Here is a 24,534-nt window from a genome sequence, read left to right as displayed (position 1 = left end):
TTTCAGGCTGGTGCTGAAGAGAGCTCATCACCTTCCCATTTAACTTGCTTCCGGGTTGTTTTCAGCATCTTTTAAGAAGCTGTGCTTATCCCTGCTGGTAATATTGTGGTTGATCCCATGTCTGGGTTCTAGGTACAAATCCAGTATCTGCACTTAAAAAAAAGTCAATGAAGCTTACAAAAATCAACTGTAAAATGATGCCTGAGTGGGTAGAAATGCCTTGCAGCGAGAGCCATGCAGCTCAGTCTGCTCCACTTCGGACAGGTGACAGTGTGCGTGTACCTTTGTGCAGAGAATATACTATTCTCAGACTCTTAACATGGCAAAGAAAGTCATAGTAAGCACAAACCCTTGCTTTTGCGTTTAGTTGAACAGAGTCAGTGTGGGCATCGGTATAAGTCTGTGTGGAGTACACGGGTTTTTAATCCAGGCAATTCTGGTCTTAAACTAAAGAAGTGGAGGTGGAGGGAAGAGTAGAGAAGGCTTTTTATGCAAACAGGGATGAAGAAGTAAACGCATGCAAAAATAGCTACAAGGAGAGGGAAAACAGGCCAAGTCCAGACCTTGGCTGGTAGAAAGTATGTTAGGAGTCCCTGTGTATGTGTGCTCCCCTGACCCCCATAGCTCTTTTGATGCTTTCTTTTTTTTGGTACTTATTCTGATTTTCTTGGCTTTGTTTCCCTATCTAGTGTGTCGAGACTTTGCTATTTTGGAAGATCATACTTTGGCCCACAACTTACAGGAGCAGGAGAGTAAGTACCCATGATCTTTGGAATATTTTTCCCAACAGATATGTCTTTGGTTTTGCTAAGAAAATCCTCCTTGCTTTTATTTCATTTTTTGCTAAGAAAAACCTTCCTTGCTTTGATTTCATTTTTGTTCTTTTTAATGGAATATTATTACTGTCTTCAATGTCCCGTAACGCTATTCTGTGTTGTGCCCCAGCTCATGTTGTACCCTAGAGATACAACCTCAAGTTGTATCTAGAGTTACATTTTATGTTTTAATTTTGTGCTCTCTTTTTAGATTTGAGTTTGTTTATACTGTTCATCGTAAAAATGCATGTAGGAGTGCACTTGAAGTTTTGTTGCTGTGCACGGTTTTTAGAAATTACTAGCAGTTTTGGAATCTTCAAGTTTTGTAGGCTGACCTGAGGTGCAACCAGAAAAGATCTGGTTATGTACTTATTTTACAATTGCTAGTGCCTGCCTTTTGAAAGGAGGCTTCCTCTTAAGACACTTTGAGGTAGGGCAGCTGTACACTACCAGGGTTTAAAAAGGAAGAAAAAAAGTACAGCCAGGAAGTTCAAAGTGGCTGGTGATTTTTATTTATTTTCTTCGTTTGACATGCTTATCTGTTACTTTGGGTATGTTTGCATTGCAGCTCGGGTGTGGTGGCCTCTAATCTTCTTTGCTGGGTGCCAAGACCATTGGTATCTACCATTCCTAGGTGCTAACACCATTCCAGCTACTCTGCCAAGTGTGTAGCTTGCACTGAAGTTCTGCCCTTGCTGCTGGAACCTGAGACCACTGAAGTAAAGATGGCTCTCAGCTGCAGCTCACGTAGCCATCTTTTCTTGCAGGCAGTATCCATGTATGGTAAAGGACTCGCTATAGTACTCAGTTGCTCTGTTGCTAAATATAAAGGTAGTGAGATTCTGGGACCAATTATGTTGAGAGTAAGAAGAGTTTCCTCCTCCAGAGGTTCTTGAGAACAAATTACCAAAACATCCATCAGAAGTGGTTTAGGTTCAGCTCACCCTCACTGTCCTCTGCTGGTCCCTTCCAGCCATAATTTATTAATCTAGGGTAATTTCCCATGGCCAGAAAATGAGATTCAAAGCCTAAAAAAGCATTCCCTATAAACCTGGATGTGCTTAAGATATGCAGATCTTGTTTTGGTAACACACATATACAGCCCCCTCACTGCTGAAATGAGGCAATCTCAAGCTGCTAGCGTAGTTTCAGTTCAGGACTTCCCCACCTTTAGACATACTACATGTTTCCCTGACAAGAACTGTCTTCCCTTCTGGCCTGGCATCTCCCTCCCACTTGCTTTGTCTCGTTCACATCATGAAGTTCTGCAGGCTGATTTGGGGGTTCTTTTCTGTGTTTATTTCCAGTTGAGCATCACTTGGCAACAAATGTTCAGCGTAATCGTCTCGTGCAACATGACTTGCAGGTGGCCAAGCAACTGCAAGAGGAGGAGGATCTGAAAGCACGTGCTCAAATCCAAAAACATCAAAAAGACTTGTGAGTTTGGGATGGAGCTGCTGAAATGCTAGTCCTGTTTGGTCAGAGCGCTGAAATCAGCTGCTTTGGCTTGAGTTGACTGACAATATGTGGGGTTCCGGTTGATCAGCCTTTTGTTTTCTTTTTCCTTTGGTTATCTATTGCTGTAAAAGTATCGATCCTACTAGGCTCTGGCACACAGTAATGAGAACAGTGGTGGGAGTAAGTGGTCCTGGGGCCAATCCGGGCTTAGTTGCTGTTGCCTGACCATGAGAAGGAGCCTTCCTGTTCTGCTCCCTGTGGCAAATGGGGTAACTTGGCGTCTTGCATCTACCTTGTCCCTGGCTAAAGTCTGAGAAAGAAGAAATAACACCACAGAAATACACAGTGTTACAGTGAATTCTCTGTCTTGTGGAAATTGCAGATATTGGTAGGTTTGCATTGTGCCTCGTGAGTGCTTTTGGGGGGCTTCTCAAAGCTCCTGCTTGCGCTTGCAGATACTCCAGTGTGAAGTGACCTGGGAAGAGAGTCTCCTGTACTAGGGTGTGGAGATGGGTGTTGTGGTACAGGCCTTCTCCTGCAGTCTGACTTGTGCAGCAGCTGTGGGAGGATGTTTAATGAGTGATCCAGTTTGCTTTGCAGGTTTGCTCAGGACCCCCACACCAGATCTGACCCTGTGGCCTGTGATTTGGCTTTGTGTGTACCATGGCTTTTAAGCTGTGGAGCTGGTGTAGAAATGAAACAATGGCAGCGCAGGGTGAAACAAGCTGTACTTTCCAATCCAGAGTGGATGTTGGTGATTTTATTTTTTATTTTTTTGTTTGTTTGTTTTGGCTTTTGGCTTTGGTTTTTTTGTTTGATTTTTGTGTGTGTGTGTGTGTGTGTGTGTGTGTTTGGTGTGTTTTGTTTCCCCCCAGCTTCGTCTGTTGCAACGCAAGAGACAAATGGATTGTGTGACAGGGTTCAGTCAGATCCCAGTGATGAAAGATGGGGCTCCCTGCAAATGCAGGGTCTGCATGGCAGGATGCATCCCCCAGCGGGTGTGCTGCCTCCCGGCTTGTGTCATGCTCTCTGATGCCACCCACCAGCTACAGCTGGGTGGCTCATCTGGCAGAGACAGCGATGGAGTAGAAAAGCTCTGTATTGCAGATGTGTGAGATATAGGACTGGCTTCAAAGGAGCTGTTCATAAAAGATCTGAAGCTGGGGCGTGACAGATCAGCCAGTGTTTTAAATGATCCCAGCATGGTCGGGCCACACTGGGTAGATACATGTGTGTATCTGAAGTCTGTGCTTTCTTTCAAGAGTTTTGTCTTCATTACTAATTAGATATGTGAGCATGTAAGTGACAACATAAAAATTAATTTTGTATGGCAGAGATGATTCCTTTGTGTTACTTGCTGGGAACTGCAAACAATTTTCTTTTTGTTGGACTCTAAAATGGTATTTGTGAACTTTGTGGACCAAGTTACGGGCAGAACTGCTGATGAAAAATATTGTGTCAGCAGCAGTTCTGCTCCTTAAAGCATGAGCTCTTCTGCAAGGATAGTAAAAAAAGTTGGAGGCATCCTTTTGTAATTGGATCTTTTTCTTCCTTAATTCTTTGTACGTTCCCACTGTCGTCTTGTGAAAGATCAGCATGTTCTGGCAACAAAATGATCTTTGCTGCTGTTGCTTTCCAAATCAGCTAGGACAGTTTGACACTGCAAGGTGATCATAGGAGTAAATGGGCAGAACTGGGTGGCCTTTAGAAACAGGGAACATAAAAAAAGCTCTTCAAATTTAAGGGCTTTCTTTTGTCTTTCAAATCCTAGATTCTCTCAGAAAGACTTTGTGAAGATAAATGAAGGAGTAGAAATAACTTTTTAAGAATTCAGGGAAGCATCAAACCTTATTTTCATGCTTCCTTAGAAGCATCTCTCACATCTAGATGAGCAATCTGTATGCTGCCAAGCATAGTAGCAAGGTTGCTAAAATAACTGTTGGAAATACCATGAAAACATACCGTGAAAATATGCTCCTTCCTTGTTTCACTTCCACTGCTGTGTTGGTTCTATTAAACTAATGTGAACAGTTCCTTTAAACAGTTCCCTTAAACCTTTCAATTTTTTTTTTTTTTTTTTTTCTCCTCATATGGCAACAATTAGTTCCTGCAGCCAATGTGAATGGCTTCTAATCACACTGACTTTTTTCCTCTTTTTCCTAAACTGATACAGAGCTTCCCTGACACTGTTAGCACTCCTGTTTGCCCGGAAACAATGGGCATGTACATAGTAGTGATGTCCAGGGATGATGATGTTTACCTTGCTCTGGCCAGTTTATGGGGACTGACGGGCACTTGAACTCACACTAAAAAAACTGAAGGACAAGAAATGCTATCAAAGTTCTTTAACCTATTTTCTTATGCTCAGTCAAGTTGAAGCACTAGCTTATGTTGATTAACTAATCAAGTCTCAGTATTTACCACTGAGAAGTAAGACCCAGAATATGATCCCCTGTTGGTGTTCAGTGATTCTTAGAGATTGATATGGTGTATTCCAAGATTTGTGTCATCAGGAACAAGCAAATGCTTCTGCTTTTGCATTACTTGTAGTATTCTTTGCTGTAAATGAAGAAGCAATGACCTTGATGCCTTGGCTCTGAAAGATGATTAGTTGTTTTTATCTCCTGTTTGTCTGCAATAAGATGTATTTTAAGCATTTAGCAAGTCAGTTGGAGCTGATGAACTTGGCACCTTAGCTCAGTTCACAGGTGTCAGGGAACTGGAGACATGCAGTATGTCTGACCTTTCTAACTGATTTCCTACCTGGATTCGTGTCCTCTGAGACTGGAGTCATAAAAGATTTGCTGTCTTAGGCCCACTGACAGCCTGTTCCCCAGGATTTGCATATTCAGCTAGGGACTGGTTCCCTGCTGGTGCCAGGTTTGCCAAGGTCCCTTTTTATATGGCAGGTTCAAGAACTAGATTTGCTGCTATGTGAGCTTTTGTGCCTTTGAACAGGCCTTTCTTTTGAGTCAAGTGAAATGCATACAGGAACACACACAAAATGCTAGGTTTTATTACCTGGATAAAAGAACATGATGTCTGAAGATATCTGACCTACTGATAATTCCAGCCCTACAAACACTGAAATTCCTGAGTGCCTTTCAGGGTGTCTCTAGGTGTGAGTCAGTTTGTGAATATGCATAGTTGTTTGTGAGTGTGGTGGTCTGGGAAATGGAAGGAAATGTTGTAACGCTGACTTGGGGTTCATACGTGCTTGGGGAAGGGGATATAAATAACATGCAGTACCCAATTGCAGGTCTGCTCCCAAGGAGCAGTTGACAGAAATAAAGAAGCTTCTTTTCTCTCCTGCTGCATGTTCCTTGTTGTTCCTTATGACAGATTAGTTGTCTCATGGTGGCATTTGTCCTCTAAACTCTCTTCTTGTTGCAGTGTCCTTCCTCTGCTCCCTAAGCCACATATTTACTTTATGCTTCTCTCATTCTACTTTCTATAAAAGAAGGCTTTGTGGTGCCACTGACTGCTTCAGCCATTCTACTTTCTCTGTTTTGCTACTGAAAGTGCTTGTCTGCTCTTACTATTTTAATTTCCTACACACCTGTACTAGACTCTCTTCCAGTCCTTTGCCTCCAAGTTCACTAGGTCATTTATGCTGTGATCCTTGCTCAAGCCTAGAACTAGTTGCTCCAGTCCACACAGCACAACTTTGACATAGCTGAATCTGCTTCTTTTGAAATATTTGCTTGAGTTCCATAATATACTCTTGGTAGTCCTCCCGTCACCTATCTGATCATCATCAGTATATTCTCCAAAAGACAGTATACTAATAATGCAAGCTCTGCCTGTTGCTCTTCCCATTCACCACCTCCTTCTATGCCTTCCCTTTCAGTAGCCCCAATTGCAGCAATAGCTTAGACTGATTTTTATGACCTGTTTAGAGCTAGTCTTTGGCTCAGTTTCAACAGCGATGAAAAAGAGAGCTCTTAATCTTTCTTCTCAAATCCCCCAGCCCTTTTCAGGAACCCCTGGCCAGCCTGTTTGCTGGGCATCAGAGCACACAGCTGAGTGTGACACAATTCCTGCAGATGCTTTCTGTATGACATCCCTGAAATATGGCCATTCCAGTCTACCTGCACAGATGAAAGTCTCATTTCGTGTCTCAATTACTGCAGTATCTCTCTGTCCCCAGTTAATGCAATCTTGTGTTCCCACATTTACCCTGGCACTGCGACAATGGCTCTCTGACGCCTCATTTTGACGCACGTCACTCTCTTGCCTCTTGGCACCAGTTCTGCTTTTGTGTCTCATCCCACAGCAGCAGCATTTCTCATTCATTACTGAACAGCCACCTCCAGCCTCCACTTGGCCTATGTTCTGCATTTTACTATCAGCATTTCTGCACTTCGTCCCTCTTGGCTTTCATGTGAAGACCACTTCCCAGAAATGCCTGCATTAACCTTACTCCTAAACCCCTCCTTTGGCACCACATGCACGAAAGCTCTTCAGCAGAATTAGGCTGTTTGCAGACTCCTAGTGCTACCTTGGCCTATCCTGTGGTACCTACTTCCTTTCTTAGGAAACTGGCTATGAATCTGTTTTCTCTTGCTTTATACTCTGTTTGTGAATGTTTTGGGACCCGTTTTCTAAATTTGGCCAGCAGTAAGTACAGGGAGTTCTGGTTCCTGGTAAGGATTCATAGGCTCTGTGCTAACACTAAGCAATAATTCTTCTGTATAAATCAGATGGGTTCGTTAACTCCTTTACCCCTTTTTCCAGGCTGCTGGTGCCTGTGACTTTAGCTGCCTATAATCCTTGTCTCCTTGCCTTCTAGAGAACGACAGGACTGCGAGATTGCTCAGGAAATCCAAGTGAAGCTTGTGTTTGAAGCGGAGCAGCGCCGCAGGCAAGAGGAAAAAGATGAGGTAACCTTTAAAGCTGCAGGGATGGCAGGGCTATTTGTAGCAGCCCTTTCAGTGCAGGTATTTCTTGGTCATTAGCCACAGGAGCTGGCTTGCTTGGTGTCAGGCCTGGTCTTCACAGATCCCTCCATGCACAGAGATTTTGGGGAGTCTTGTTACAGGAATAAGATACAGTCAATCCCCATGCTCAAGGGTCACAAGGGTTGTTGATGCCAGTGGCCTTGCTAGAGAAGAGGGCAACCTATACACAAGAAGACAAGTTCTACTTTTGGGAGAATCCTAGGTCATGATTTCTTTGGTGCTAAGACTTCAGCAGCACCCTCAGCCCAGCCATCCATCTCTGGCTTCTCCATTAACTTACTTCATCTTTACTTTAGTCTTTCACAGTCTGAACACCCTGTTGCAGTTTCTTGGTAATAGATTCCTTTTGTGATTTCAGAATATTACACTGCTGCTGTTGCTTGAGAGTGGGCAATGTGGTTTGTCAATGGATTTGGCTTGATCACCTTATTGTGTCAGCATATCAAATTGGGTATTCAAGAAAGCCAGAGGGTGGAGGAACACCTGTGTGAGCCTGGAGAGTGGCCTCATTTTTATTACAGATAGTTTCCTGAGAAGTCTGAGTAGTCTTAAGATGCTCAAGAGGTACCTGGTAGAATTTTCTCTATAGCAGGAGGTTTAACACAAGGCTGTGTTTCCTGGAAAAGCCTGAAATAAGAATCTGTCCTTACCTGACAGATGCATCAGTTTGCTTGTGCAAGACCTCATTTTCTTCTTATTCCATTAATTCCAAGCAAGTACTGAAAGGCTGCCCAAGCAGATGTGGAAAGGCTTCAAAGAGAAGCTTCAGGTGACAGGGGTCGGAGGAATACTCTGGCTAAGGATTTGTGCTATAAATGTGACAATCTGTCTTACTTTTACCAGGCAGGCAAATGGGGTGCAATACTTCTCATGTTGGCTGTGGGAATTGCATCTTTCCTTCCTGCTTTATGTAGAAAGCTGCTGGCATGTCAGCAGTCTGACAGCAGTTCCCCGCAACTTGTCACACACGAGAGTGTAGTAGCTGCCCAGCGTACACAATAGCTTTCTAGTATCAGTAGAGGCTAGCAGCGTTATGCCAGTGCTGTGCTTGAGGCAGATCCAGTCTGGCCTGCAGGGTTTTTAAATGCAGTGCTAAGCCTTCTTGCTTATAAGTCCAGTTTGTAAGAAGTGGTTTGTGTGGATTTGCAGGTCCTGAGCTGTCTCAGTCCTGGAGATAATGTGCTTAAGCCCATATATTTACAGACCTACTGTACTTGCTAGAAGACATTAACCTTGTCAGGGGAAGGAAATTTTTTTGGGGGGAAAGGGAGGTGTTGGGTTTCTTTTTTATTTTGTTTCTTTTTTTTTTTTTTTAAATTGGGGCAGAGCCTCTGCAGGTTCTCCACAGAAGTGGTCACTGAGCAGATCTGATCTGAATCCTGAAATACTAGTTTGTACTTGAACACCCACTCATTTCTGTCCTCCAGTGCTGGCTTTGCTCTGGAGAGTGTTGATACTCTTAGTTTGCATTTCAGTGATGCCATTCCTGGCTGCAATGTGCACTTTACATGCATGGCTCTGTAAAGGTCCTGGGGATTAGGGAGGCTTAAAGGAATAGCATTCAAAGGGCTAGCATGCCCTCCTGCTGCTAACTTCCAGCTTCTCTTCCTAGCTTCAGACTCACTCCACTGACTTGCAAGCTTCTGTGCCCCAAAAGAGTAAGCCCTAGGGAGCTGTTTGCTGTTGATAGACCTTGTTGATCCATTAGTCATCTCAAAGGAAAACCAATTGAGAAAATGGAGTGCTGTCGTATTTGATGGCACATCTACCAAAACTGTGATAGAAGATAAACGTCTGCAGTTCCTGCAGCAGTCCTGCCTTGTACCTAGCCTGATTCTCCTAATGTCCCTTTCGATTTTCTTTTCCATCAGCCTCTGTCTGTCAAACTGATACATTCCCTGCCTGGCATCCTACAGTCCCTCTAAATTACAGCCAGTTTGAAGCAAGTTCATGACTTGCTCTGGGACCTTATTCCAGTCTGAAATGCCTGGAAGACAGTCTTTGCCTCTCTTTTCCTGGTGTAGTCCAGGCTGAGGTCCAGTGCACTTGTGTGAGCAGGTGTGTGCTTGCTCGACTTCCAAATCCTTGCTGAAAGGCTGAGGTTCACACACAATCCCTTCTGCCATGCTTTGGCCATTAGGGCTTTGCAGGCTTGTGTGCAAGTGGAACAGGAACCTGCAAGTCTGCCACAGTGCTGGAAGCTCAGTTGGTGGACCTGGGTGAGGTTGGATACTGGTTGCTGAGATGGTCCCTTGTCTCAAGTGCTAAGTTGAAAGCTTCATCCAGCCCAGGGGCTGAATTTCAGAGTAAACCTGTTTAATTTTTCAGACAGGATTTTTATAATTGAGCTAAGAATTTGAACAGAAGCATCTGGAAACATTTTTTAGTGGGAAAGGTAATGTCTCTTTCCTTTCATCTCTGCAGGACATTGCCCGTCTTCTACAGCAGAAGGAACTGCAAGAAGAAAAGAAGCGGAAGAAGCACTACACAGAATCCCAGGGGCACACAGGCTATGAAGATAGCTATTATGCAGAAAATGGAGGTATGTTTCTGCTAGATAGAGAATCAAGATCATGGCAGTATAGGTGAACCTGGTGATCTGGCAGCTCCGTTCAGGAGACTTCCCTTATCCTACAGTTCTGCGTTCAGCACTGTAGCATTGCATCAGTTCCCAGGGTCAAGATCACACTTTTATACAAGAATCAAGAAATGTTAAAAAAAAACAAAAAAACAAACCCTAAAAAAATCCCCAAAACAAAACCACCCCAAACAAACCAGAGAAAAAAGCGGAGAAGACAATTTTGTGATTTCTTATGTCCTAGAAGATGGCCTAAAGCACAGGGGTAGGGTGTGCGTATGTGCAAGCACACCCATGCATGCATGTTCTAAAATGGCTTGTGGAAAAAAGGCAGTAGCTGATAAACCCCACAAGCATTACAAGTGGGACCCCACTTGTACAACCCCCATAAGCAGTAGAGAAATGCAGACGCAATTCTGTGCCTTCATTTGAAGAGAAACAGTTTCATGTGCTCATGTGCGATGCTGGCACAACTGCATAAATGAATAAATGCTCATTCATGGATCGCCCTTTCACAAATAATTCCGTGCAGGTATGTATCCAAGCTTTAAAATTAGCACAACTGCTTTGAATGACTTACTGAATAACAAGGTCATCTCCACAGAATGTCTTTGCTGTGATTATCATCTGGGACTGTACACTGTGGAAAAATATGACCCACAGCACTGTATTGCTTTCTCTTGGCCAGCTTTTATGATTGAATACAGACCTTCTTTAAACTGGAAGGAGAGAATCAGGGTATGTTTAATTATGGAGCAATCTGGGGGATGGCTTTGCTGCGCACTGGTGGTGGTTCTTGTGTTCTTTCTTAAAAAAAAATGTGGTGGGGAAAAGATGGGATGCTTTTGATTAACAGATTGTGAAGATGAAGATCAATCCTCTTATTTCTTACTTTAACATCAACTCCATTGGTGTCTCATTTTAACATCATTGCTGCTGCCGATTTTAAATGACTTTTGTTTGAACTTACACAAAATATTTTCATTTCAATTCGGAAGAAGTTCAAGGATGGCCAAGAAAACACAAAGCACAAGTGCAAAACAGTAACCAAGTGGAAACTTCATGACCATATGTCCTGCTACATGTACAGAGCTGGGAAAGACTTTGATCTTGGAGTCGTATGGCTAACCCACACTCCAGCTTTTCAGAATTAAATGGTTCAAGTCCCTGAAAAAATACAATGTAGACAATAGTGTTGCCATGCAAAGATGGTAGGACAGGATAGATTTTTATAGCAGAAATCAGTTGATAAAAGCCTGTGACTCATTAAACTGAGACTGTGGTGTGGGTTTGGATAGCAGGATATCTTGTGGGTCTGATTTTTTTTCTTCCTGCAGTAATCTGTAGTCTTGGAGGTGAGGTGGAAGTTGTTTTTCCTGACCGTTCAATAGTAGTGCTGCTCTTGATCCATGCTCCTTAAAACCGAGAAAGGACTATACTGGATTTTGATGCTTGGATCATCTAGTCCATTGATCTGGAAACTCTTAAACACTTGATCAGCATTTGATTAGGCTTCAGCATCCTCGGTCTGTATTGTCCTCATTACTTGTGATCTTCAACAAAAAAAAGCTTTTTTGTTTGGGTTTTAGTCTGACTTGAGACTGAATAAAAAGTTTCCCCACATCCAGAAAGTATGTGGATTAGGGCTAGTGCTCCAAAGCAATGTCAGCTCTTAAAAACTGTAAAAATAAACATGAAAAAAGGCAGAGTAACTCCCAGAAGTGTCTGTGCCATGAAAAACATTTCTGTATTTGCTCAGTCACTTGCTGTTTGAGAGAGTAACACCAGGACCTAAAGAGTGTTTACACAGCCCCTATGGAAGGTGCCATAGGAACTGGTGCCTGCCAAGGAGTTAATCTCCCTGAGATACCGCAAAAGCAAATTTTCTGCTCGGGCTGTCTGGCTTGGTTGTGTTACCTGTAGCAATCCTTTCCAGTGTAGCTGCGCTTTGCTCTTTTGTGATCTCCTCTCTCTGCTGCTGTATTTATTCAGCTTTCCTTAGTAACAAAATTAAATTCTTAGACTTTAGTTAATATTGTTCCAAATCTGAGTCTTGCTTTCAGGCTCTTGTCTCTGTTGTTCAGGAAGTCACTTAGATTGGATATTTGCTTCTTGTAAATCATGTGAATGATCTGAAACTGAACAGAAAGAACAAGCAGTTTAGAGTAACTGCAGCAGTTCATGTTCAGTTCTTGGATTTTTAAAAATACACCTGTTCTGGATGAAAGTCACACAGATTTGTTTTCAAGGTGGGTTTTCTGGAGACTGTATTTTCGGTGGCTCTGGAAGATTTTTCTGAATAGATTGACTTGAAGGGAACATTCAGATTTGGTGGAGGGTGCTGGTGTTAGGTGTGGTATCGGGGTTTTTTTTGGGGGGGTTTTTTATGTTCCCACCCTGAAATCTAGATGATTGAAGGAAGGCAGAGCTACTTATTAAAACAGAATGAAGCTTATGTACAGTGAAATCTATTTTAAATATTTTCAGATACTATAAAAAACCACCTACTCTCCTGGAGAAGGAAAGTCTTACTCTGCTGTTTTTTGAGTTTGCAGTTTTCGTGGGTACTGGGGATTTTTTTGGTTTTGTTGTTTTGGGTTTTTTTTTTTGTTTGTTTGTTTTTTTTCGTAGTGTGTTTTGGGGGTTTGTTTTTTTTTGCATAGTTCTGTTTCAAATCAGCCCCTGCTTTGAGGCATTTTTTTTCTTCAGAAATATGCTTTCATTCTTAAAAGCTGCTGTAGCAAAATAATAATTCACTCGGTGCAGTGATTTTTCTTAGCAAGTAAGTTGATCAGAAAATAAATCAAACAGGCAGACTGCAGCATCCTCATAGCTGTGTCAGGTTTATTACTGAAACTAAAAGCAAAGGAAATTTCCACCTGCTTTCTGGAAAGCATGGAGGAAATAAAAACCACCAAGCTGCCAAGTTAGCAGCTTTTCCAGCTATGTTGCTAAGGTCAGGAGCTTGGTTTTTGTGAAGTCTTCTACTGCCCTTAAATTTCTGTAGCCCTCTCTGCAGTCAGAGCCTAAAGTTCTGTTTGGACAATGAATACGTGCAGGACGTGAAACTTCTGGGTCTGCAAGAGATATGTGATAGTCTGTTATGTCACACACACAGATGCATCCCCACTCCCTTACCTGCATCTTGCACCCTCCTTGCAAGCCTTTCTCTGGTGGTTTCAGTATCCTGCAGCAGTGCCATACCACCAAATGAGCTTCTCTGCTGGCTGTTTTTAAGCCCCAGGGACATCATTGAAATACCTTCTTCTCCATATTGGCTTGTCCTTTCCTTGGGAGGTGCTTGGACACGCTTTTGGGCTGGACCTGTGCTTTCTGCTCCAACTCTGTTGCCTCCTGTGCTGCTTTGCTGATGGCCAGGCTGCAATTTCACTCTGTCCCCCATTATATCTTGGAAGAATTATATCCCTGTTATTCTTCTTTTTGATACCATCATGTTTTGCATGTATTTCCAGCTTCTCCTTGCATCAGGCTCTCTCATCTGCATGCTCTGTGTCTGGCCTTGCTGAACCACTATTAACCCGCGCACCACTAACCTGGTCATTGTTTGTCCCCCCATTACTCAGAGCACCCCAGGGGTGACCCCAGAGAGCAGGTTTCTGAGCCTCGCAGGGCATGCAGTGGTGACAGGCACACGTGCTTGCAGAGGGAGCACCGAGAAGCACCCTTGCCTTTGTCCAGCAGTGCAGCAAAACACAGGCATTCCACCTCGGAGGATCATCAGAGGTCTGCTCAACTGAGGGAAGTCAGCAGTGGCCATCAGCAGGAGTGGAAATCAGCCAGCCAGGGCAGGTCCAGGAGACATCCCAGCCCTGACCTGGAAAGAGAGGCTGAGCACAGCACCTATGACCACAGCAATAGCTGGGAGCAGCAGGAGAGGAGGGCAGCCAGCAGGGAGAAGGCTTGGAGACCTCTCAGTCTTGACCTGGAGTCAGAGCATGGACTTGCAGACCAGGTGCAGCACAGCAGAAAGCCAACAAAGCAAGAAAAGCGCCTTCCTCTTCTTGAGATGGAACTGGAGGCTGAGCAGGAGAGTTGGCATTGGGGTGGCAGCCCGCTGGTGCGCCCTGGAAAACACAGATCACGTCATCAGGGCCAGTTGCCACACAGGATGGTGCATGATGAGAAGTTCCATGATGCTGAATCTAGAGCTGATCGTAGAAGGGGTGAGGAGAGAGACTACAAAAAGTCAGGACACAGGAGACATTCCCCCTCCCCACATGCTGTGACCCAGGGGAAGGTTGGATACTGCCAGCGAGACTCAGGTAACCAAGTGATGGGGAAGGTGTACATACGTGTGGTGATGGACCTTTGTGTACCCCATCCTGGTGTCTGAAATCTCTGTTGTTTCTTCTGAAAAAGCTTATCTCTGATATCCACCTGCAGTGTGTACATTGTGAATCCTGCCCAGGGTTCTCCCTTATTTAGTGAGATTCTTTTTATCCGTTGATGTTCTTGCTCTGTTTATATCCTAATGTGTTCTGTGGCATCAGAGAGGAGGGGTAAGAAGGTATTGTTGGAAATGGTGCTCACATTATCCTATGTTTAATTAAAAAAAAAAAAAAAAAATCCAAACCAAAACCCCCACAAAAACAACCAACCAACAACCAGCTGTTTGGGTTTTTGTTGGGTTTTTTTTGTTTGTTTTTTTCTCCGTGATATAATTTGTGCTGTGGTCTCCTTGAAAAAAAGAAAAAAAAAGAACTAACAGAAAACCAAATGTTGTGGTTACACTTGTGTTCTGGGGTGCAGGTCTGTAAATGAAGACAGTTTGCTGAATTACTAACAAGCCAGCAATTTCCATCCCTTACTGAAAGCCATGCTGGCAACATAATCAATTCAGTTTGGGCAAAGTTCAGTAGTGGCACTAGGTGTCCAGCTGGGCTCTATTTATTAGATGCGATTCTTGTCAAATTCAGTACAAGTGGATTTTTCTGAGAAATGTGTACCTGTGTAGTTCTTGTTGTCCAATAACACCTGGGGTCTGATGGGCTTTAAAGATCCAGATCTATATTTCTGCTCTTAAAATCCCACTGGGGGTGAAGGTGACCTGTCTTTTAGTAGAAGTAGGCATTTAGAGATTTTTTTTGGGGTGGGTGGAAGGTATTAATCAGGTCTTTACATGCTATCAGTAGGTCATGATTTGCTCTGATACAGTGTATGTCCAAGTGACTCAGTATCCATCACATGAAGTCAAAATAGCCAGAAGGTCACATCCTCTTCCTGTGGGCCATGGTCATGGTGTGCTTCGTGTTCCCCTGAGTGTGGGCAGAAGTGATGTGCAAATAATGTTTATTGTTGTCTTCTGAGCAAATGAAGCCTGACACCAATCAGTGTGTGAAGAAAGCTCAGCCTCAGGTTGGCCAGCAAACAATTCCTGGAAATTTTTATTCTTCATAGAGCTAATGCTGTACAGGAGCCTGTTGGCCACATTGTTTTTCATTTCAGCATGTAAAACTGTGTTTGTTTGGAAGCATTCTGGATAATTTAACTCTGACCAAGCTGGTACATTTTTCCAGGGTTTGTGCTGTCTAGAGATTGCAACTCTTCACAGCTATGATTGATCAAAGTGTGCTGGGAGAGGCCAGGTCATATTCGTAAACACAACATGCCACAGCTGAAGCCATCTTATGCTAAGATGGTTTGCAAGAGGGGTGTTAATTGATTGAGATGATACATCAGTTCATTCCAATGAAACAAAAAGTAGAAACCCCCACATACCTTCCTTACTACCCATTGAAGAGGTGGTTTCCTATTCCATGGTTTTATTCTGCGTTGATGCATGAGGTCTCTGGCCCACTACAGTCTTTGGGATGCTTAGTGGAGTGTTATGGTAGTTTGTTGATAGATGCACACAAAATTTTTTGAGGTCAGTTGGTTACTTCATGTTACACCCCTTGGATTTAAAAGATGGAAAGGAAAAAATTTTATGGATTTGAGGTGGAAGAGATATAGGCATCTGGAGTATATACTTCAGGCATAAAGCAGAAAGCTCATTTAGATGTCTGAGATTTCTGAATAATACAGTTCAGACTGCAGATGGAAGGAGAAGGCATTCATTGTATGCGAGTGAAGTCATACATTTTATAACAGGGTTACAGTGAGACTCCTTTGGCCTGATGCAAATAGACCACGGAGAGACTCTCAGAATGCAACATTTTAAATCACTTGGAGATGGTTTAACTTTAAAATGAACAAACAGATAAAACTGTGCTCAGAGCACTTCCTGAACCTTGTATGAACTTCAACAGTGTTTACTTGGCTGTTTTCTAACTGAATTGTAGAATTCATGGGTCAGCTTAACAAAGAAATTGTCTGAAACCTTATGTGAGCCTTTCCCAGGCAACTTTGGCAGCCCATGTCATTTCTGTCAGCGTGTTCCCACTGCCTGGTTTTGCCAATGTATTTGTATCAGTGTATGTGCAGAGCATGAAAAAACATGATTCTTTTGCTAGGATCACTGTGTCAGCAAAGACTGCTTCAAAAGACATGGCCTCTTCTGCTATATAGTTGCATTTGTCATATAAGGACATGGTGTATCAGATACTTCTGTATGCATAGAAAAACCTCCCTAAGGTGCATTCTACACCTCAGCTAAAGGTACTGTCAAACCAGCTGCCTGGCAGGTACGCTGTCATGGTCTCTGGTTTTCTTGAATGGAGCTTTTGTGGGTGGCTCAGGAAATTGTGGGAATTTCCTTACCAAAGCATGTGGAAAATGATTGGGTTGATTGGTTTCTCTCTCAATTCTGTAGGCAGTAAGTTGAGGGGGATGACGCAAGGCATGTATGATACACCCCGAAGGGAACAGGAGTTGTCTGATGCAGAGATTGCTCGGAAGCTCCAGGAAGAAGAACTTCTGGTAAGTAGACACGATGCATTAGTGAGCTCGAAGGAACTAAGGTAGCCAGTGATGACAACTTTTTGTATGTGATAGTGACTTTAAGACCTAAAGTCTTGTTATTGTGCGTTCTGGTAATTACCTTTGTATCCTATACACACACATATGGAGTGACAGCTGGCATCCAGCCAGCAGAGTGTTATTTTTTTTAAATAAACACCCTAAAATTAAAAAAATCAAAGCAGAGTGATATTAAATTGGTAATTCCAGGTAGGTAATAAGGCCTTTACTCAGTATGGTCAGCCCAGTAGTGAGACGGGCCAGTGCCCATCTTTGAGAAAGAGGGGGCAGCAGGATGGGCAATGTGTTACAGTGTGGCCTGGCAGATAGATGAGGGCAAAACTCAGCTGAAAAGCTGAAATGACAGTTTGGTGCTTGGTGGAAGGAGAGTATTGAGGTGGCTAAATAAATCTGGAGACAATGGTAGCATATTTGTATGGGTACCTGCTTGCCCTGCTTACGCAAGTTAATGAGTATGAATAAATCAGAAGTGTTACTTTTTTGTCCTTTTGTCTCTTTTTTTTCCTTCCCCTCACCCCCTTTTTTTTTTCCTCAGGCTGACGAGGCAGATCAGAAGGCAGCTCAAGTAGCCCAAGATGAGGTGAGCAAGGTCAAATGTGTGCAGTATTCCTTTACTTGTGAAAACTGCTAAACAACACTTACCTCCTCTGACCCTCTACTTGTTCATTTCCTTCCTTGTTGGGGAAGCTCAGGGCTCCCCTGGGGTTTGCTCCTGGCTAGTTATCATGTATATGCTCAGGCTGGTTAAGGAGGAAGTTGCGTTGCCTGTTGCAACCATGGCAGAATAGGTAAGCTCATGGCTGTGCAAGAGTATCTGTTTTAACTCAGCCTGAAGGGAGACTATCAGAGATGCTATGAGATTAAACACACACACACCCTGCTCCATTGAAGGAAAAGGAATAAAGGGCAGAAAGGCTCTGCAAACACAGTTCTGGCAAATTGGGAATCCAGTGGGCATGCTGCATGTAGTCAGTCTTAATTCTGCCCTGTCACTTGATTTCTGATCATAGATGGATGGAATCCTGGCTTTGCACCCTTCTCATTCAGCAGCTGTCTGTTGGAGAGCGTTTAAATAACTCAGACCCACAAAAGCAGTAAAACTGTCTGACACACTCTCTATTTTCTCTTCTAGGAAATTGCCCGACTCTTGATGGCTGAGGAGAAAAAGGCTTACAAGAAAGGGAAGGAGAGAGAAAAGTCTTCCTTTGAAAGGAGGAGGCATGATCAAGACTGGAAGGTATGTCAAGCTTCAGGAGGTGCCACAAATGAAGTGTTATAATGTTATTCCCATTTTGAGAGGGGGACATGAGGGTTTGTGGTGAGCAAAAGGAATGATGCAGGCTTTTGCATCCAAAGTGTCTTGCTGCCTGTTATTCGGCTGCTTCCCAAGCTTTTTGGAGCCACCTGCTTGGCTAGATGCTCTTTTGCTTCAGCCTCAAGCAAGGTAAACCTTGGGCTATGGCCTTGGAGGATGGTGCTAGATGTCACAGCACCCTGTGGCCTTCCTAAAACACTGTCAGTCCTGGTACAGGACCTTGCTTCTGCTGAAATTCTGGCTGTGGCACTAAAAGCAGTAGTTTGTTCTGCTTGTGCACTGCAGGTATAAGGACAATGCAGCTGCTCCAATTGTCACTCTGCTTCATAATAAAATTGGCTCTATAATGAAAGTACTGCTTGTATCCAACCTGGATTTTTGTATGAGTAATATTGCAGAGGCTTTGCTATACAGGTGAGAGTGGGTTGTTTTAGCCAGTGCAGAAGGTGATAGGGAACAAATTTCACAGTCTGCACTGGTAAGGTGCTAAAGGGGATGTTGTGTTAATCATGGTGGCCGATTGGAAGTAGCTCTGATGTTTTCAGCCTCCTTACTGTGGTTGCAGCAGCACAGCTGCACGCATCTGGTCCCTCGTGCTCAGCTCAGCCATGTGCATAGTCATTACACACTGACTGCATTCAACTCTAGCTTTGGGACAGGTCCCCCAGCACTGTTTCATATTTAGAGCAAAAATTGAGTTTTGCCCAGTTTCATGTACTGGAAACTAGTCCTGATACTGCTATTTGCCCATGTCTGTCTGTGGTTAGTTGTGTGTATAAACTGAGCACAAAAGGACTGTGTGGAGCCCTGGCAGCCTCAGTGTACTTGTAAGGCACGCAGATGAGCTTCTTTCTCTTCTTCTTCCCATTAGCATGATACAAGCGAGTCCACGCGTTCAAGGTCAAAAGAAGGGCCTGAAACTCAGAGACACAAAGGTGAAAGGTCTTCAAGGTGAGATTGAACTGGCTGGTATAAATGGGGAAATGCAGGCAGAAGCTGAGTCTAGGGAGGAGTTGTGGGGCGACCAGCCTGACCCGCTCGTAAGGGGCTTGGTAGAGAGCAGAGGTTTTGGCACTGAAATGAGATGGAGGGCACTTGGCTTGTGAGGTGTTCAGTGACATGAGTCACTCGCTGTGTTCGTGGCATTTGTCCATATTGGTCTCCCTGTCTGGCACTGATGGAGATTGATGAGCTTGTGCAGTGACATTTGTTAAATGGCAGAGACACATTGAGAGGGTTAAAGAGCTTCTGGGGATGTGAAACCAAATGTCATCTCTGGGCATGGAGGAGTAGTCATGATTCATTTGCACAGCTGCTCTCTTGGGTCCTCGCTCCCTGTTAAGCCCTGTACACTGCTCCCACTCTTGCATGTGACACCATGCAGCAAGCAAGCATGTTGTGCTTTGGGGTACCTCATCACAGAGCAATGGGAATGTTCTGTAGCTGAATCAATTGGTACCCTGGCCTGGTGCTCTTCATAAGGGACTGAACCCTGAAAGTGACCCTGGTGGCTTTGATTTCCTGTCCAGATATGAGCCTAGAAAGTCTTGTTGAATTTGTGAAAGAGACAGCAAATGAGGTGCACAGGTGAAGGCTGAGAGAGATCGTATTAAAATAGTCTGGTGTTAAAACTGGGCAGGCATTAAAGACTTTTGAATGTTGCTCTTTTGAGTAAGGTTTGCAACAAACTTTGTCATGGAAGTTTTTTGTTTCCTGACAAATCAAAGCGGCCCATGAGAAGTAGTAAACACTGTGTATTTCTCACCACAGAAGACAGTAACCAGCTGTGTTTAGAGGAGCTGGTCTGCAGGTGGGAATTCCGGGCCAGAGACAGTTTGTATCAGAGTGACCAGGCAGCACGCTGTTTTGCCACACTGTTACGCCTTTGAGGCTTTTGTTACCCAGTACTACTTCTTCACTGTGCTTGGCAGGTCACAGCCTCTCCATGATGACTTTGAACACCCTGGGTACTACACAAGCCAGCCCAGCCCGTTGCGCCAGATCCCCAAACCTGAGCACTCTCCTAAAGGTAGGATCAAGCCCATAGCTGCCCCAGCACTTGGGTTATTGTGGGCTGTTTTCCTCAAATGAGCAGCCTGCAGGACAGGATGTTTGAAAGAGATGCTAAGAGAGAGGAGGAAAGGATATTATTGCCCCCAGCAGGCAAGTGATGCTAGTCAGTGGTTGAGTTGTACTTGCTGAGAACACTGCATGCTGAGAGACTAAAAAGCTGACTTGGTTTGCCTTGAGTCTGCCAAACTGCTCTCTGCATGTTCTCTGTGACCTCTTAATGATGAACGACTGTAAATCCAGGCAGCAGATGAAGGAGAAATAACATGAAGTCAATGATGAGATGGATTTTAGGTGACTCACTACTATCAAACAGTCTGATACAAGACAAAATCTCTCAGTATCACCTTGTCTGGTGAGCAGATAGGATGATTAGACAGAAGCTTGTCCTGAGAACACGCTCTTTTTGTTCCTGTAGCATCTCAGCACTGCACTGTTGGCTTGTTTCCTAAAATCACTTGGCCCAAGAGCAGTGTAGTTAGGGTCACCCCCATGGTTTTTAAACCTGAATGACAATTGTCTGAGTTATTTATAGAGTCTCTGGGGAAGGAAAGGGGAAGCCAGAGTTTGAGTCAATTGCCCAGATTTCTTCCAGCTCCACTGATTGTGATTGAAATGTGGACACTTCTCAAAATTTAAAGTTTGGGAAGCTTTTGTGTTCTGTGTCCATCAAAGAAGCATGAAAGCTGATGGCACTTTAATATAGAGTCTGTAAGCTGAGTGCTCATTCAGTTTTCTTTAGTGAGACTGTGTGATGTGGCTGCAACACTGTTCACAACCTAGAAGAAATACAAATGTCTGCCTGTCTTGTGGACCTATCCTTTTTCCTTTTGCTTGGGTAAGTGGAACTTGTTTCCCATTTTGGCATTTGGCTTTACCAGTACCGTGGAAGTCGCACAGACACCCAAGAGGGCAGGACAAGTAAAACATGGCTGCAGGTAGTATTTTCTTCACCAGGATCTATCCTTACAGGTTTTTTATTTATTTTTTTTCTTTCTTTCTGTTTTGCTTTCCAGGTTCCCGTAGGAAGCAGTAAACTGTGCTAACCTTTGCTTTGGTACTGACTCTTCTGTAGCAAACATTACTGGAATTGCCAGGCAACTTTCTTGATTCCTTACCCAATGGAAGGTCCACCCTCCACTCCCAGGATGTCCTCGTTAAGTGTCATCATATTAAGGAGCATTGTTCATTTCAATTTCTCACTCGTATGTGATGACTTAAGCAGTGCAGTATAATCTAGCCACCACTGAGCTGTGTGAATCAACTAGCTGACTTAACAGCTCCCTCTTACAGTCTTTTGGGGCTTTCTTTTTTATTTTTAAGCTTTGTCTGGGGCTTTGGCAAATAGGACACATAGAGATGCATTTACAACAGGGAGGAAAATCCAAGAAAGTAATTTGATTATGGTAATGCATCAGAATGTCAGAACTACAAGTTCTTTCCATATTAGGATGACTTAGCAAAGAGTTATACAAGGAAACATGTTTCCTCCTGTGCTGGATAAGACAGCTGAACCAACCTGACAGTCATGCTTGGAGGAAGGCGAGAGCATCTTCATAACGTGCACCAGCAAAAGCCAGAACCTGGAACTGGTGAAGAAGAAATTGCCTATGGAATAGCAACCTGGGTGGACTAACTAGACATTTAGCTCCAGGATATAGGATAGAACAATCAAAAGACAATTTCAGTGGATGTTAGACCTAGTATGCATAAGTCTTAAGACATGCCAGGGAGTTGATGAAGCTGTGAGTTGTGGATTGGGAATAATCATTCAGATTTAAATGCCTGAAGGGACCTCTATGGTCACCTGCTTTGAGCTTTTGTGTGATAGAAGCCAAGGAATTTCACTGAAGCCAAGTAGGAGCTACTGTAACTCCTAGCTCAGCTGCTGATGCACTTGCATACAGTAACTTGTGTTTGAACCTGCATATGTCTTGGAAACATGGGGCTGAAGGAAGGCCATATGGGCATTGACATTGGATCAAAAATCCACAATTACTGGCAACTTTGAGCTAGACATAGAGAACTGAACAGTCCACACAATGTCTGTGCTGACTGCCTCACCTCTACACTGCTCTGTAGACTCCTGTCGGGATAAAACTATTGCTGTGTAGGGCACAGCAGGGTCTGCAAGTTTAAGTTGTCTGTGTAAAATGCCCGGGACTTTGTGTATTGGCAGCATCCTGCTAGCTGTGTATCCTTGCTTCCAGACTGTGAGCTTGCTCACCTGCATCACTTGGAAGGTCTTGCTTGCTTGCAGCTTCTTCTCAGGAAATTTTCCAGCTAGTGGCTAGATTTTACTCTGCTTTCCTTGTTCCCTTTTCTTATTCCATCTCTGTCCATTCAGAAGTGTTAGTGTTGTTTTAAAGGACCCAGAAAAAGATCAACATAGACCCTATTTTTTTTCTTTTTGTTTATTAAGTTGGGCCACTGTGGCAACCTCATCTGCAAAGAGTTTATTCTGTAAAAATTTATTTTTGTATTTCATGTAGCAGTCAAAACTTTACTGCTGAAAATGCCTTTTTTTTTTTTTCTGTGGGTTTTTCCCCTCCATTGCCATCAGATTATTTATTGTTGTGAAATGGGTGCTTGGTGGGGTTTTGTGAACTAAATCTTTCTATAAACACCCCAGTCAAGGCCTTGCTGCTTGTATCATCTGGTGAACTTGTGAAAACTGGATGGGGAAAAGTCCTGCCAAATCAGAAAGTGGTTGTGCTTTATAGTTAATATACATGGGGTGACCCTACGCAAAAGGAAAGGGAAAATTGTCAACTGGGAATTCGGCCTTTCCTGGTCCTCTGTAGGTGGCTGTGATGGGCTTTCTTGCAATGCAGTTGTCTGATGTAACTTCTGTCTTACCCTAATTAGAAAAATCTTAAAGGCTCTGAGCCTGCTGCCATTTGAAGAAGCTGTTAATTCAGGAGGGATGTTTGAGAGTATCCAAGTTGTTGACTTCAGTGGGAGTGAGAGAAAATGATACAAGGGGAATGTCCAGTTAATTTTGTTTGTCTGAAGAACACCTCTATGTCTACTCTGTGGAGCCGTAAGATCTCCTTAATGACCTCCTCAGGCCATGGCACTAACAGTGAGAGCCAGAGTGAAGGATCCCAGGAGCATCTGCTACTTCCTTGGATAGCTTCAGGGAGTGCTGAATGTTTTATGGGCTGCTTTGCTCTATGGCCTCCCATAGTCTTTATCTTTTTATTTTTACTCCCTATCTTCATTCATTTGCTGCCCTTTGTGTTTCTCCTGTTTCATTTTTACATGGCCCTTGTGAAAAGGGGGGTCCTAAGGCTTTGTTAGAAAGGGCTAACACCTATCTAGAGAGAGAAATGCTAGGCATGGTAGATGAGGAAAGCATGTAGTAAATAGGGTATAAACAGAACAATTGTTTATCCAGTGTACCTTGTGGGCCTTATGTAGTCATGCAGGTTAGAGATTTCTTGACGCAAAGGTTACAGCTGGACTTGCATGTTTAGTAACCACATTTGGAAGGCAGATACCATGGTCCCATTAACGTCGATAGGAGTTGAGTGAAGTTCATGGATGAACAAGGACCCAACTCATCTTGGGGCTCAGCAGCCACAGTTCTGCAGCTTACATAGGCAAGATGCAAAATCAGCACCTTGCGCATGCATCCCCGGAAAGAGGCACAGTGAAGCTGATCTCTTAAAAAGAAACAATTGGAGCAATATTTCCTTTCTATGACAGAAAAATGTTTAACTTTATTTTTAACTTGTCTTCTTCTGCTAAGTTTTAGTAGCTCTGCCTATGGGTTTGCTCTGGATTTAATAGCATGTCAAAGCCCTTGCTTGGACCCCTGCCCAGGTCATTCAGGTCTTGCATCCCTTTCTGAGTCTGCATTAGCAATGCAATAGGCACCATGTGGAAAATTCATCACCGTGAAATCCTGGCACTTCCTAATCTTCACAGTAGGCACATCTCACCAGCAAGAGCTCTTGCCACCTCTTCACCTCCGTCCAAAGCACAATGGTCTGCAGAAGAGAGGTTGGGTGAACCAGAGTGATCGTGCCTTATATGCAGGGATACTCGATGTCTTCAGGAGGCTGATCTGAGTCACCTTGCTATGAAACACTGTCTTAATGTGGACTGTACAGCTTCCTGCAGGGAGAAGCAGTTGTCATCACATGATAGATCCAACAGGTTAATCTCGTCTTTTTTTTTTAAAAGGACTTCATGGTTTTGAGCTTAGTGGTGTGGGGAAAATATCAGCTGTTAGGGAACAGATGAAGTCTCATCATCGAATTTCTCCTCCTGGGGAGGAAGGATAGAAGTTACAAATGCTGCAGTCTACTTCACTCTAAAAGGGAGCTTGAACCACAACAACAGTATTTTTATATCTCTGCATTTCCACTGGTCAGGATTTGAATCAGGACT

General features: G+C 43.6%; 1 protein-coding gene across 1 annotated transcript; it reads left to right on the top strand.

The window, feature by feature from the left end:
- The first annotated feature begins 167 nt into the window (after positions 1-167).
- On the top strand, positions 168-21,172 carry CCDC50 (coiled-coil domain containing 50). The gene is made up of 11 exons (XM_010021015.1): positions 168-264; positions 690-752; positions 2,123-2,252; positions 7,066-7,156; positions 9,659-9,776; positions 16,585-16,691; positions 17,287-17,331; positions 17,884-17,988; positions 18,938-19,017; positions 19,998-20,095; positions 21,153-21,172. Exons 1-11 carry the CDS (start codon positions 168-170, stop codon positions 21,170-21,172), a joined length of 954 nt encoding a protein of 317 aa, XP_010019317.1.
- The last annotated feature ends 3,362 nt before the right edge of the window (positions 21,173-24,534 follow it).

Source organism: Nestor notabilis, unplaced genomic scaffold (assembly GCF_000696875.1).
Source record: "Nestor notabilis isolate BGI_N333 unplaced genomic scaffold, ASM69687v1 scaffold18548, whole genome shotgun sequence".
Taxonomy (NCBI): Eukaryota; Metazoa; Chordata; class Aves; order Psittaciformes; family Psittacidae; genus Nestor; species Nestor notabilis.
The sequence above is the reverse complement of the archived record's forward strand: the minus strand, read 5'-3'. Positions and strand labels throughout refer to the sequence as shown.